At 45.3% G+C, this 12,761-nt stretch overlaps 1 protein-coding gene across 2 annotated transcripts in view; it reads right to left on the reverse strand.

Annotated features, from left to right (window-relative positions):
* Nucleotides 1-202: 202 nt before the first annotated feature.
* Nucleotides 203-12,761, reverse strand: part of Dnaaf11 (dynein axonemal assembly factor 11) — an 85,251-nt gene continuing 72,692 nt past the window's right edge. Inside the window, exons 12-13 of one of the 2 annotated variants that reach the window (XM_048802136.1) lie at nucleotides 10,124-10,203; nucleotides 203-1,943 (exon numbers count right to left, since the gene is read on the reverse strand). In XM_048802136.1, the coding sequence (XP_048658093.1) occupies nucleotides 1,766-1,943; nucleotides 10,124-10,203 (258 nt within the window). In that variant the 3' untranslated portion in view covers nucleotides 203-1,765. The remainder of the gene's footprint in view (nucleotides 1,944-10,123; nucleotides 10,204-12,761) is intronic. The other variant, XM_048802135.1, reaches the window with a different exon arrangement.

Below are 12,761 nucleotides of genomic sequence, written 5' to 3' on the forward strand. Positions count from 1 at the left end.
GCAGCCAAACCCAGGCAAGTTTCCACGGATCTTCCTGAAGTCCCTGGACACTGTCCTCTTCAGCAGCTCAGGTTCTGCAAGCTCCGATTGTCACCTACACTAGGTATCTTCCCCCAGTTCCCCACTCACTCCCAGCTCCTCCCACACCTGTGACAACCACATTCCTGTAACCAACCCCTCAATCCCATCACGTTCCCAGTGGTTCAGTTTTCCCTCTGATGCATTTTGGTTCTCTGATAAGTTATTAACAGAGCCTATCAGAAGCCTTTCTCTGAGAGAGAGGCCTTATCTAAAAAAGAACCCAACTGCCCTGAATGCCTTGCCCTGCTCACTCTCCTTACATCTCTTATCACCACTTGACATGAGGTTGTTTATATACTTGGCTACAGTTTTGCCCTTGTATTAGTTGTTCTGCACTATTGTAAGCAAACACCTGAGGCATGCTGACTTTGTGAAGAAAAGAGGTTTATTTAGCTCACAGTTTGGAGGCTCAAAGTCCAGGATCAGACAACCCAGTAGTTTGGCCTCACACTGGATGGGGTCACATGATGATAGGAACACAAGTGTGAGGAAGGTAGCCAGATAGCTAGGGGTCAGGCTCAGGGTTTTATAACTACTTGCTCTTGTGAGAACTCACTCCAGGAGACAGTACTCCCTTCTGAGGGCAGCAGTTCCAATGACCTAAGGGCCTCCCACTAGGCCCTCCTGTTTAAAGGTCCTACTACCTTCCAATACTGCCACATGGAATCCGGCTCCCAGTGCATCAACCTTGGGAGGACACCCTCGGACTGCACCCAAGCCACAGCACTGAGGAGTCCCACGTGAACAGTTGCACCGCTCAAGACAGACTCAGGAAGCGCCTGTTGAATGGCTGTTTGGGGGAAATCTGATTTTAGTTGCTGCTGTATTATGGCTGGAGCAATTTCCCCTGTGGTTTATGATGAATGTGTGTCCATAGTGTTCTCGACAGAGAAGAAGTAAAGATATCCAATAAGGAGGAAGTAGAGCAGGAAGGGATGATGGGGAGGAAGAAGGTGAAGAAAAAGGAAATGGGAGAAAAGCCATCCAGCAAGCAGGGGAGGAGGGGGCAGGAGGAGGAGCAGGGCCCCGGGCACGGGAGGCGCTGGACTAGGTGCTGATCTTGAGACACCCCACGGGACGAGCACCACCACCGATGGTCCCAGATGAAGCCACTAGGCTGGGGGATGGGAGAACTTGTTGAAGGTCTTCACAGAGTGACTCAGCTGGAACCCCGATACAGGGCATCTAATGTCAGAACTCACATTCCTGCCCTGTCACCGAGCCACCGGAGAAAGCAGACATGTCAGGAGAAGAGATATTGAAACACTGTTTAAAACTGCTTTAAAGCATTCTAATTGGGTCTAAATTACAGCTCTAACTTCTGAGCTTGGCCGGTTTGGTGAAGTACCAATCTAATAGTCAGTCCTTACACCTATGACTATTGCATAAGCAGGTACTTGGTGACTTATTATCAATATTTTATGTAATAATCCTATCTCTTCACTTAATTTTTCACTAGACAGTCCTTTATTATAGACAAAGAATGAGTTACAGCATATTAAAGATATTCATTTTAATTTCAAGCTTGCTTAAGAATACTACTGTACAAAGTAGGAGTTGAAACACAGGAGTGGCAAAATGAAAGGTAGTTCTGTGTTTACCCCATAAATGACGACCATTGACTCTCTGCCCTGAGCAAAGGGGGCGTGGCATGTCATAGCCAATGACAGTGCAGCCTGATGTCTCAAATCAGTGGAGGCACTTCAGGGTTATCTTCAAAGTATGCGTCTTCCTCACTTGGCATGACTTTGTGTTCAGATGCCAGTCTTCTGGGCCTGTGGCTTTTCTCTTGAACTATGGTAGTCACATCAGGGTAGGAATGCTTGCTAGGATCTACTTCTAGTTTCTCAGCTTGCTTGCTTCTACAACAAAAAAAGGCAAAGGGAAATTAACATCACACCGTTTATAATCAAGTTTTGAACAGAATCAACTTATTTTTCAGCAAACATTAGCAAGTTTCGATATCTATGTAGCACAGGGATGAAAACAAGATACTGTCCTCGGCTTTGAGTAGCATAGGGCCTTGTGGAAGCACAGTTCTGGCCCATAAGAAATGAAGTGCTCAGAGGCATTGCAGAGCTGTGCTGGTGCACAGGTATCTGAAGGAGGGGTCACCTGGGAGGCTCTGCTTACCTAAGGATTTTTGATAGTTGAAGTGATAGACACCTGGCAGAGTCCCACAGCCAGGATCCAACAGGTCTCACTCCTAAATGCAGCCAGTCAGGTTGCCAGAGCTTGCTGCCTTTCACAATCCAGCCTGTCGGGCTTTAGCAGGGGCATTTGGACTGAGGTTCAGTTGCACAACAAATAGTCCACTAACCTCCTCTCCCATGAGAACCTGCTCCTGCTGTGTCCACCCAGTTCTCTCAGCAATAGCACAAATGAATCAGAACCAGGAAGACACTGCACTACCCAGTGATTCCCAAAGTCATTGTCATAGAGGAAACTGACCTGGGTCACTTTCCTGGCAATTGTTAGTCAATAGGCCTAGAGTTGGGCCCAATGATAAGTATTTTTATAAAGTCTCCCTAGTGGTTTTTGATACTTAGCCAAATTATTTTGGAATCACTAGCCCATTCATTTATTCATTCAACAGGTGGTATATGTTAAGCACCACTATGGCAGGCACCAGGGAATCCAGTCGTGCAGAGAGACAAGGTCCCTGGTAGTACCTCATTTTGCTCTAACACAGAATTTGCTGTAGAATCACATTACTGTCTCGTGATGGCCTGCCTTCCTGCAGACTGACACCTTTGAACAAGGTTTTCTCTTGTTCATCTTGTATCCCTAACATACAGGTGTATTATGTAAGTACGTGCTGAGTAAGCGAAAACTGTTACTGTTCTACTGGAGGAATAATGAAATTAGGTAATAAATGCTCTCCAAACTGAAGAAAGTAACAGTCAGTCCTATGTGAGAGCTCCACACTCGTGCTCCTAGACTCAATCCCCCAGCAGAAGCCTTCTGTTGGGAAGAAGAAGGTCAGGTTCACCTTTCACCCCTCCCCCTCATGCTCGTGCTCTGCTAAGCACTTACAGGCATCTGAGTTTTTAATCCCTTTAAGTATATTTACAAATACATGTGGATCTGCTGAGGAAAGTACAAAGTAGTCAAAGTATATAAACTAGTGTCTTTTAAAACCTCCAATTGCACACTATACACCATTGTTCCACAGGAGAAGGGAGAAGTCACAAATGGGCTGTGCGTTCTCTGAGGAGGTGGAAGGGGTGGGATCCGAAGGTGCTGTGAAAGATGCCCAAGGATGCAGTCGAGCAGAAAAGGGGAATGGCTGCTCCACCTACGTGGCTGGAGCACTGGCAGCCCCTGGACACAGCTTCTTCCCAGATGCCTGTGTGCTGTGGAATTCAGTGACTTTAATAGGTTGCTAGTCAGCCATGAATGGGTGAGCAAAGAAAAGACAGTAAAAGGGATTGAAAACCCCAAGGAGCCTCATACGACAGGTGAGCACCTGGAAGACGGGTCCTGAAATGTTACGACCTCCCCCAGTCATAGCTGCATCCCCTTAAGAAAAACCATTGTTTCAAGGTCATGTCACACACTACCAGGTGGCCTGGACCCTCCCCTATCCCTGAAACTGTGTCACAACTCCCAATCACCCTGGCAACTAAAACATCAAGACCCTAACAAATAGACTTACTGGAGGTTATTCAAAGGGTAATAAACTGATTGAAGGGGCAGGAAATTGAAGCAAAACCAGGGGGACTCAATTTTCTTAAAATTCCCAATTCTGTGACCACCACACCATCCTCTCTTGGAAGCAGTCCATGCAGTACCTTTGCTCAGTCAGAGGTCAACATGGACCTGGGTGGGACTCTCGGAGAACTACACTGGGCCCCCGCCCCCCCCCCCTATAAAACTGGGAGGGCAGAAGAGGGGTGCCAGCAGCCCTGTCCTCTCTGAGAGGACCACTCTCTCCCTTGGGACTGTCCTCTTCTCCCCCTTCCTATCTCTTCTAATAAACTCAATCTTGTTATTCTGAACAACATGTCTGAAATATTTCTGGCATGATCACAAGAATAGGGATTTGAAGAGGGAGTCTTCATGCTGCCTCCATTGCATGGAGTCTCTGACCTGTGGGAATTACAGCTATGAAACTGCTCGGAAGATTAGAGTGCCAATAGGACTGTCCACAGTAAAGGCTGGGCTCCTGGAGTGTCAGAGGAGGAGGAGGACACTGTTGGAGATGGAATAGAGGCGATTCATGTTATATTCCTGGGAAGAACTTGTCTACATTTTGCCCATGTTCTGAGACTTTCTATGAGGCTGAATTTACAGGTAAGGGCTAATTTATCTTGTGGAGAAAATTTCAAGGCAACATGCTATTCAGGTGGTAGCATGGATATTGCTGGCGGCTCTTTGTTAAGTTTATTATAATCAGGAGCAGAACGCAGAGCAGAAATTTTGAAAAACTTGCAATTTGGCCAAAAAATTGCATGTAAACCTGTGGCTAAGGAAGATGTGGTTGTTGAAGAGATTACAGAAACGAAAGAAATGCTAAGTGCTTTTCACAAAAACAATCGGAAAGATGGCTTTGATGGCAGCTCAGGTTCCAAGTTGTAAAAGTAAAAATAGCTTTGAGAAGAGACCAAGGAGCATACTGCTTCAATAGCAAGGCCACACCGTGGTGAGCATCTCCTTGGGCACTCAGAGGCTGCAGCCATGGTCCCAAGAGGCTTAGCTACTGCTGGAGATGGTGGCAAACTTTGGCATCAACCATGAGGGGCTGGTTCTTCAGGAATATAGAAAGCTGGAGTTGGGGATTCATGGAGGCTTCCGCTGAGACTTCAGAGTAAGTGTGGGAGGCCAGGCAAAGTACAGCAGACTCAGAGCCCCTGAAGGCTGCCTCCTTAAAATTGTTCTTGTCAGGTCTTTTAGTCACAGCAGTGGAAAAGCTGACTAAACCCCCCCCGCCCCATACCAGTGCTTGGGGATGCATATCTGCTGACCAGGAGCCTGTCCTGATCCCCTCTCGGTACAGACTGCACACACAGACTGAATATCACAGTGCACTCACAAAAGTGTACAATTACTAAGAATGTGTTAATTAAAAAGGAAAGTAAAATTTAACTGATTGTCTTTTGTTAAAAAAAAAGTTGAAAATTTTTAAAAAGGAATATTTATTATGTAAAAATCAAATGAAATGCTAGAGCCCCCCAAATTTTGTTGGAACACGTATACAAAGAAACTACCACAACTCATAGGCTTAAAACAATATGCATGTATTTTCTTAGTCACGTCGGTCAGAAGTCTGACATGGGTCTCCCTGGGCTAAAGTCAAAGTTCTAGGATGGCCTTCTTTGTGGAGGTTCTAGGGCTCAACTGCCTCCTGGACCAGTTCTAGAGGCTGCCCACCTTCCCCGGCTCGGGACCCCTTCCATCTTCAAAGCAGAAGTGCACATAAAAAGTCGAGTCGGCCTCATGCTGCGTCTCTCTGGCTCTGGCTCTCCCGCCTCCCCTCTTTCACTGATAAGGGACCATGTGGTTACACTGGGCCTACTGCATCCTCCAGGGCACTCTCCCTATTGTCAGGTCATCTGGTACCTTCTGCCACCTTAATTTCCCCTGGACACATAAGATTTCCTATTCGCAGGCTCTGGGTATTAGGACAGGTCCATCTTGAAGGGCCACAACTTTGCCTACCATTGCATCCCCCCCGGGCACCTGCCCCTGGAGGTTGCTGATGAGAGGATTTGCCACTGAAGCTGCAGGATTCCTCTGCAGCATGAGTGGAAAGGCTAAACTGGGTAGGCCTTGATTGCCCAGTGACTGAACCACCCACAAGACCACCCACTTCCACAGGAGATGTAATTTGGGGTAATTAAACACCTTAAATTTTAAAATCCATCTTAGCCACAACAACCTAACTAATGCAAGTCAGGTACAAAAGTTGGGTTGGTTGAAGGCTTCCCAGAGAACTACTATCCTGAATAGGACAACTCGTAGCAAAAATAATAATCTCAGGGCAAAGGGCACTTTGCATGAGAAGGAGAAGAAATAAGGATGGAAATAGAAAAACACAAAACCTTCTGATAATAGCAAATGAAAGCATGGATCATAAAACCACTTTTACTAACTTTCAACTATATTAGACTTAGTAATAAAATGACAAAAGCTCCCCTCAGGAACTGGCAATAAGACTAAGGTGCTGGAAATAAGTTTTCCATTTAACATTATTATGGGGTCTTTCCCTATATGATAAGGCACGAAAAATAAAAGGGAACATGATTGGGAAGAAAGAAAGGGATCATCTTTATGGGTATATAGAAAATCTAAAAGAACCCTCAGATGAATTAATGAAATAGTAAGAGAGATAAATTGTTGGATATTAAATCAAACATAAAAGTGAATTACATAGTGCTGATGACTACACAAAATTTTGACCAAAATAAGTATAATTGAATTTACACTTTCAGTGGTTAAAACAGTCAGTTCGATGTTATGTGTATTTTATCACATAACAAACAAAGCAATAAAGAAATCAAATTATGAGTCTACATACTAGCAACATGCAATAAATAAAATAAAATGTATTTATACCGGTATCAAAAATATCATACACCACCAGGTGCAGTGGTGCATGCCTATAATCCCAATGGCTTGGGATGCTGAGGCAGGAGGATTGCGAGTTCAAAACCAACCTCAGCAATAGCAAGGCACTAAGCAACTCAGTGAGACCTTGTCTCTAAATAGAATTCAAAATAGGGCTGGGGATGTAGCTTAGTGGTTGAGGGCTTGAATTCAATCCCTGGTTACCTGGCCAAAAAAAAAAAAAATTCACACAACTAAAAATTAATAAAACATGGGTACCCTTATAAAAAAATTTATAAAATTTTAGAGTGACATCAAATACAAATTAGAAAAAGACAGATACTAATATTATAAAATTTTTCACCCTAAATTGATCTATACCTCCAATTCAAAATAAATCCCTATACATGTGTATGAGAGAGTGAGTGTGCATGTGGTATGCTCTGGATGTGGTTTGTCCCCCTACCTGTCACAGGCTGGTTGGGAGTCTGGTTCCAGTGTGACTATGTGGGAGCTTAAGGAACCTAGGGGAGGACCTTAGGTGACGAGGGCATGCTGCACACAGACTGGAATGCGGGTCTTCCAGTGAGTTCTCAGGAGAAGAAATGGTCTTAACAGCCTGAATCTGAGGTCTGATTCTCTCTGGCTTCCTGTGTGGTAATGTGGTTGCTTCCTCACACATGTGCCTACCTCACAATGTGGCACAGCCAGGAGGGTTCTTGCCAGAGCAGAGCCGATGCCAGCATCATGACCTTGAGTCTTTAAAACCATGAACTCAATACAGTTTGTAAGTTATCTTGCTTCAGTTTTCTCATTGTAGTAATGCAAAATAGACAATGTAATTCATGTGTGAAACTTGGCAAGTTGATTCTAAAATTTATATGGAAGTGCAAAGGGCCAAGAATAGCCAACTTGCTCTTGAAGAATAAGGGAAGAAGATGTTTCTCACCATTTACAAAGACTTATTATAACGCTGTGGAATTTAAGGAAGTGGAACAGAGAGAACAATCAGACCAATCCACACATGAATGCTGGATCTGTGACACAGAGAGACTTTGGTGACCAATTCAGAGGGATAAATTTTAATAAGAGACAATGAGACAGGAAGGTGTCCATACTGGAAAAATTAGGAGGACATACTTTAAGCAAAAATCAGTTCCTGACCGATCATACATAAACATGAAAGGCAAAACCACAAGGCCTTACAACACAAGGAACCATCTTTCTGACCTCAAGGTAGGGCAGGACTTCTACAAGAAGACAAACAAAGCACCAATCATGAAAACGTTAAAATTTTGATTACTCTAGAATAAAGATCTTCTTGTTCACCAAAAGATGCCAAGTTGAGAGTAAGTGGGCAGCCCAAGTCTCACAGTCCTGGTCCTGCCACTCTCCAACTGCATGACCTTGGGCAAGTTCACCCTCTCTGAACCTCACTAATTATGTACTAGCATTGCTATTTTGAAGATCAAGGACAATGAGACGATGTGTAGCACCAGGTAACACAGGGTCACCACTCAATAGATACCTGCAGTTTTGGGGAGTTGCACCTCTTCCTTGGCATTAAAGTGTCATGGGACCACAAGAGTTCTCTAGAAGTCACCCTCCAGTTTTGACGAGCAGAACCCTGCCCCATGGGTCCTTTCCACCCACTGTGCCTCCACAGTAGGAAACAGGCCACTCCAGTAGGAGAGGGCCAAGGCCTCTTGCGGCCCTCTCTGCACCTGCATACAGGCTTCACGGGCAGCCGTTTGGTTAATGGCGTTGCCCAGCCAGATGTGATGGGCACAACATAGTGTGAAAAGGTGCACAAAGAAGCTGGGCGCAGTGGCGTGCACCCATAATCCCAGCACCTAGGGAGGCTGAGGCAGGAGCATCACGAGTTCAAAGCCAGCCTTAGCAACAGTGAGGCACTAAGCAACTCAGTGAAGCACTAAGCAACTCAGTGAAACCCTGTCTCTAAATAAATAAAATACAAAATAGAGCCAGGGATGTGGCTCAGTGGTTGAGTGCCCCTGAGTTCAATCTCTGGTACCAAAAAAAAAAAAAGTGCAACAAGATTGTGCAATGTTTAGGGAGCCCCACAAACAACCAACCTTCACAGAGATGTTTTATGTATGGTTATGAGGGAAGCACTTCTCAGTAATGAAAATGAAAAAGAAAGACTCTGCAAATATTCAACTATATACAACTGTGCTAAGATACCTCCAATCCTCAAGTGTAATCACGGTAATGATAGTTTTCCTGGGGTCTGAAAACCAGCTCCAAACTGTTTGCAATGATTTGGCTTCCCATCCCTGTGATTCCTCACAAATTAGATTCAGACTCTTTATATGTGTCAAGGGTGCTGGGGGTTAATTGCCACTGTGAATATTCATAATAGCCATGATACCCTGGAATCTTGTATCTGCAATGGAAATCACTAAGTTGGGAAATACGAGTGATTCCCGTGGTTAAAAACAGCAACCCACTTTTCAGTAGGAATTCAATTCCATACCTGTCGTTCAAATAAATCCCATGTTTAAAAATCTCTATAACAGTTCAACTTCAACAGTTGTCTTTGAATATACAAGTGTCTAATTTATTATGCAAAACATAAATATAGCTCTTGTTCAGGTATTTTTATGATGGTAATTCTAGCATATACATTTGTGTCACAAAGATAGTTTGCCTCGGTTCAAAATAGATTTTACCATCTGGATGGGAAGAGTCTGAAAATCACAAGAATAGGAGAGCTGGAAGAGCAGGGACCTCATTCTAAAGGAGAACTGAGAAACGGGAGAGCCTTGCGTGAAATGCTTTGCAGGCTGCCATGTTCTAGGGAGGCTGGCATTGCTCTCGAGTGTTCCGGGAGGCAGAGCCAGGATCCCCACTTAGGAATCGAAGGGAGGCAGAGAGGCTTTCTAACTTTGGGGAACACTAAGGATGTAGAATATTCTCAAGAGAGAGGGAGAGTCCAGCTGGGAGATGAATTGAAGCAAAGGCCAAAGATGACCTACAGTGGGGAGATGGACAGGAGGGCCGTCACAGGGACTGTATACCACGCAGTCCTCAGAGTCATGAAGTCTCAGGTGACAAGTGGATCATAAAAGAGAGGCAGTAGGAGCAGCAGTACAAGCAGGGGTCCCGAGAGTTGTCTCAGTAGGTCATGGCTGCATGACCTCCAGGGTGCTCGTGATTTCTGTCTCCCTCAGCTTCCCCTGTGTACAGCAAAGGTAAACCTGTGAGTTAAATGTGTTGATGTGGGGAGAGCACCCAGAAAAGTGCCTGGCCCAGAGCTTGTGTCCAGTCAAGGTCAGCAGTCATGGGTTTTTAGGGTTCCCAAGCCCGACAAATCCAGAGTGTAAGGACTTGGGGACAAACATGAACATTCATGGTATAAATTGTTTTTAAACTTTAAATAATTGTATCACCTTAGGAGCTGCATTTTAACCAACGAATGACAATGAAGAATGCCACATAATAACACTAGGGACAGCCGGGGAAGTGGTACCTTTCCTTGGTTTGCTCTCTGGGGCTGTTCGAGGTGGCTTTCACAGGCTTGGATGTTCGTCCTCTGATTACTTCTTCTACCTAAAATAAAAGCACAACACGTAACAAGTGATGAGTTACTCCCTGGTTTACCTTCAAAAATATATACTATATTTATTTTTTAAAAAAGATGCTAAAAGCTTCTCATTCTTTTTTACATATCCCACATTAAAGCCTTTATACAAAGTCTAGAGAAGATCACATCACAAATTGGATCTGTTCACCACAGCCACACAGCCACAAGCTAGCCGACTATTGCCAAAGCCAAGAATGGGATTTGGTGAATTAGCTTAATAAACATTATCTGGGAGCCAACAGCATGCACCACTTGAGAGTCTTGGGGACACTGATGTACCTAGATGCTGCCCACACAGTGCCCCCAGGGAAGAGTGCTGCAGCGTGGGAAGCCCCTTAACAGGAAGCTGGACTCCCCATCGTCCTGGCTCCCTGGACCTGGTCTCTGGTAAAATGATGAGGGAATTTCTGTGGTCTCAAAGGTCCCTTCTGAGTCTAAACATTTCTGTACTTCAACTGCTTTTTTTAAACTAAATTAGTTCAGTGCTAAGCACCTGGAGCCCTCAATAGTAAAAGTGATTGATTCCATTCAGCTAACACCCCACCCACATTACTCAGAACCAGGCTGCTCCCCAAGAAACTCATCAGATACCCGAGTGGGGACGGGGAGAGAATCTGCTAGCACTTACAGACTCCAGTGACATGCTAGGCACACGCCTCCAACACTAGGTACACTACGTGTCTTATTCACACACACACACAGCCCTGCTGATCTCCCAGCAACACTCCTAAAAGATCTTCTATCTCAAGGGCAGACAGAAGAAATTTTAAAACCTCTTCTCATGTTGCTTGGATCCAGCAACCAAGATAAGGGCTTCTTCCTTGTCCAAGGAGAATGACCTGATTCCTCTTTGCAAGGGAAGGACTCACTCACTGGCCATATCTCCCTGGCACGTGAAGGCGGAGGCCACCTGCCATCCTTTCTCTGCTCTGCCTGTCTTGGAGTAGCACACAGTTGTGGTCTAGGTCCATGCCACTGGCTAAGGGAGAGCACCAGGCTGGACTTGAAGGACCTCTCACCACCCCGCTCCATCTGCTGCCTGAGGCATGCTGGACTCAGCAGTCTGCCTGTGGGTGGGAGTGGTTAGCCCTGGTCTAACCTCAACCCCAAGCCTATCTTAGCTGGGCTCTACATCAAATTAACACCCAGGATAATTTGCTTCTCATTTGAAGGACTTTTGGTTTTGCTCCTCTGGTCAGTGCCCCAGTAAGCTTAGCCCATGGCTCGTCAGGTATATGCTTCAATAAATGAATGGACGAGAAAACCAAGGAATGAATCATGGTCTGGGGACTGCAGCACAAACTTGTGGACTGAGGGCTCCTGTGGATACCCGCTCTGGATGGCATCCTTCTCCTGTGTCCGCCCCCCACCCCAGGTGGGGCAAGAGCCAGACTTTTACGGAGTGCAGTTGTATAGTCTCTAACATGTTGTATAAAAAGGCAACATGTGCGTGTATGTGTGATTTAGTTCAGCTCCCTTACCCAGGAGACCACGGATGTGTCTCTCTCTCTCCAAAGGCCGTGCCGAAGGGAAGATCTGCTTGAGCTCCACCTTTCAATCTAGGCCTTGAACACCCAACAGGGGATGAACAATGTCCACAGCTTCACAGAGGGTTTGTGTGATGGCCAGGGACAGCCCGCTGAGACCCCCAGGAAGAAAAAGTAATGGGTACTACCAGGGGCGAGGATTTCAAGCCTGGGAGAGCTTTGGGAAGCACTATAAGAGTCCCAGTCTGCATGACAGACACTCGTAGGAGACTGGTGTGGGGGAATCAGTGACTCAAGCCACCAGAGCAATGTGCACTGAACTCTTACCGCAGGTGACACACGGGAAGGCCACCCCACCGAGCGGGGTTTTATTATCAAACACGAGTGGCTTGGGAGTCGGCTAATTCTAAAATGTTTCATTTGCTCTACTTCACAATATAGCAAAGTACATACACACACTGTCATAATTTTTATCATTTTCCATTTTGGGGGAGGGGTGTTAATGTGGGGGGGTATATATATCGACGCTATTTTAATATAAAAACAACTAATTATCTTCCGTATCTTTAACGAGCGGAATGGATACAAATACTTCCTCATCTCCTGACCCATCCTTAAGAGAATGGAAATGCTTTTCAGTTGCTATAGATGCCACTTATGGTTCACTGAACCATATTAATAACATTTGTGAATGAAAATGAAAACAGAATTAAGGAGAAAGACCAGAAGGCGAGTCCCCTCAGTTTCAGGGGAGGAGAGTGTGGCCCCTGGGGATGAACAGCTAGGGCAGGCACCTGCTGGCAGCCTCAGGGAGGCACACCTCCTCTGAGCATCGGGGTCACATGCCGCATGGGACAGCAGAGAATCTGACAAAACTTTTTGCTATTCTTTTTTATTCCGATATTTCCCAATATCCCAATACTTCTGATCAAGATGTCCTGTGCCGTGCAACTCAACAACAGTCACTGGTGGCTGCTGAGCCTCTGAAATGTGAGAAACTCAAGTTACGGTTTTGTGAAATTTTAATGAATTTTCAC

The sequence above is a fragment of the Marmota marmota genome, unplaced genomic scaffold, assembly GCF_001458135.2.
Source record: "Marmota marmota marmota unplaced genomic scaffold, marMar, whole genome shotgun sequence".
NCBI lineage: Eukaryota > Metazoa > Chordata > Mammalia > Rodentia > Sciuridae > Marmota > Marmota marmota.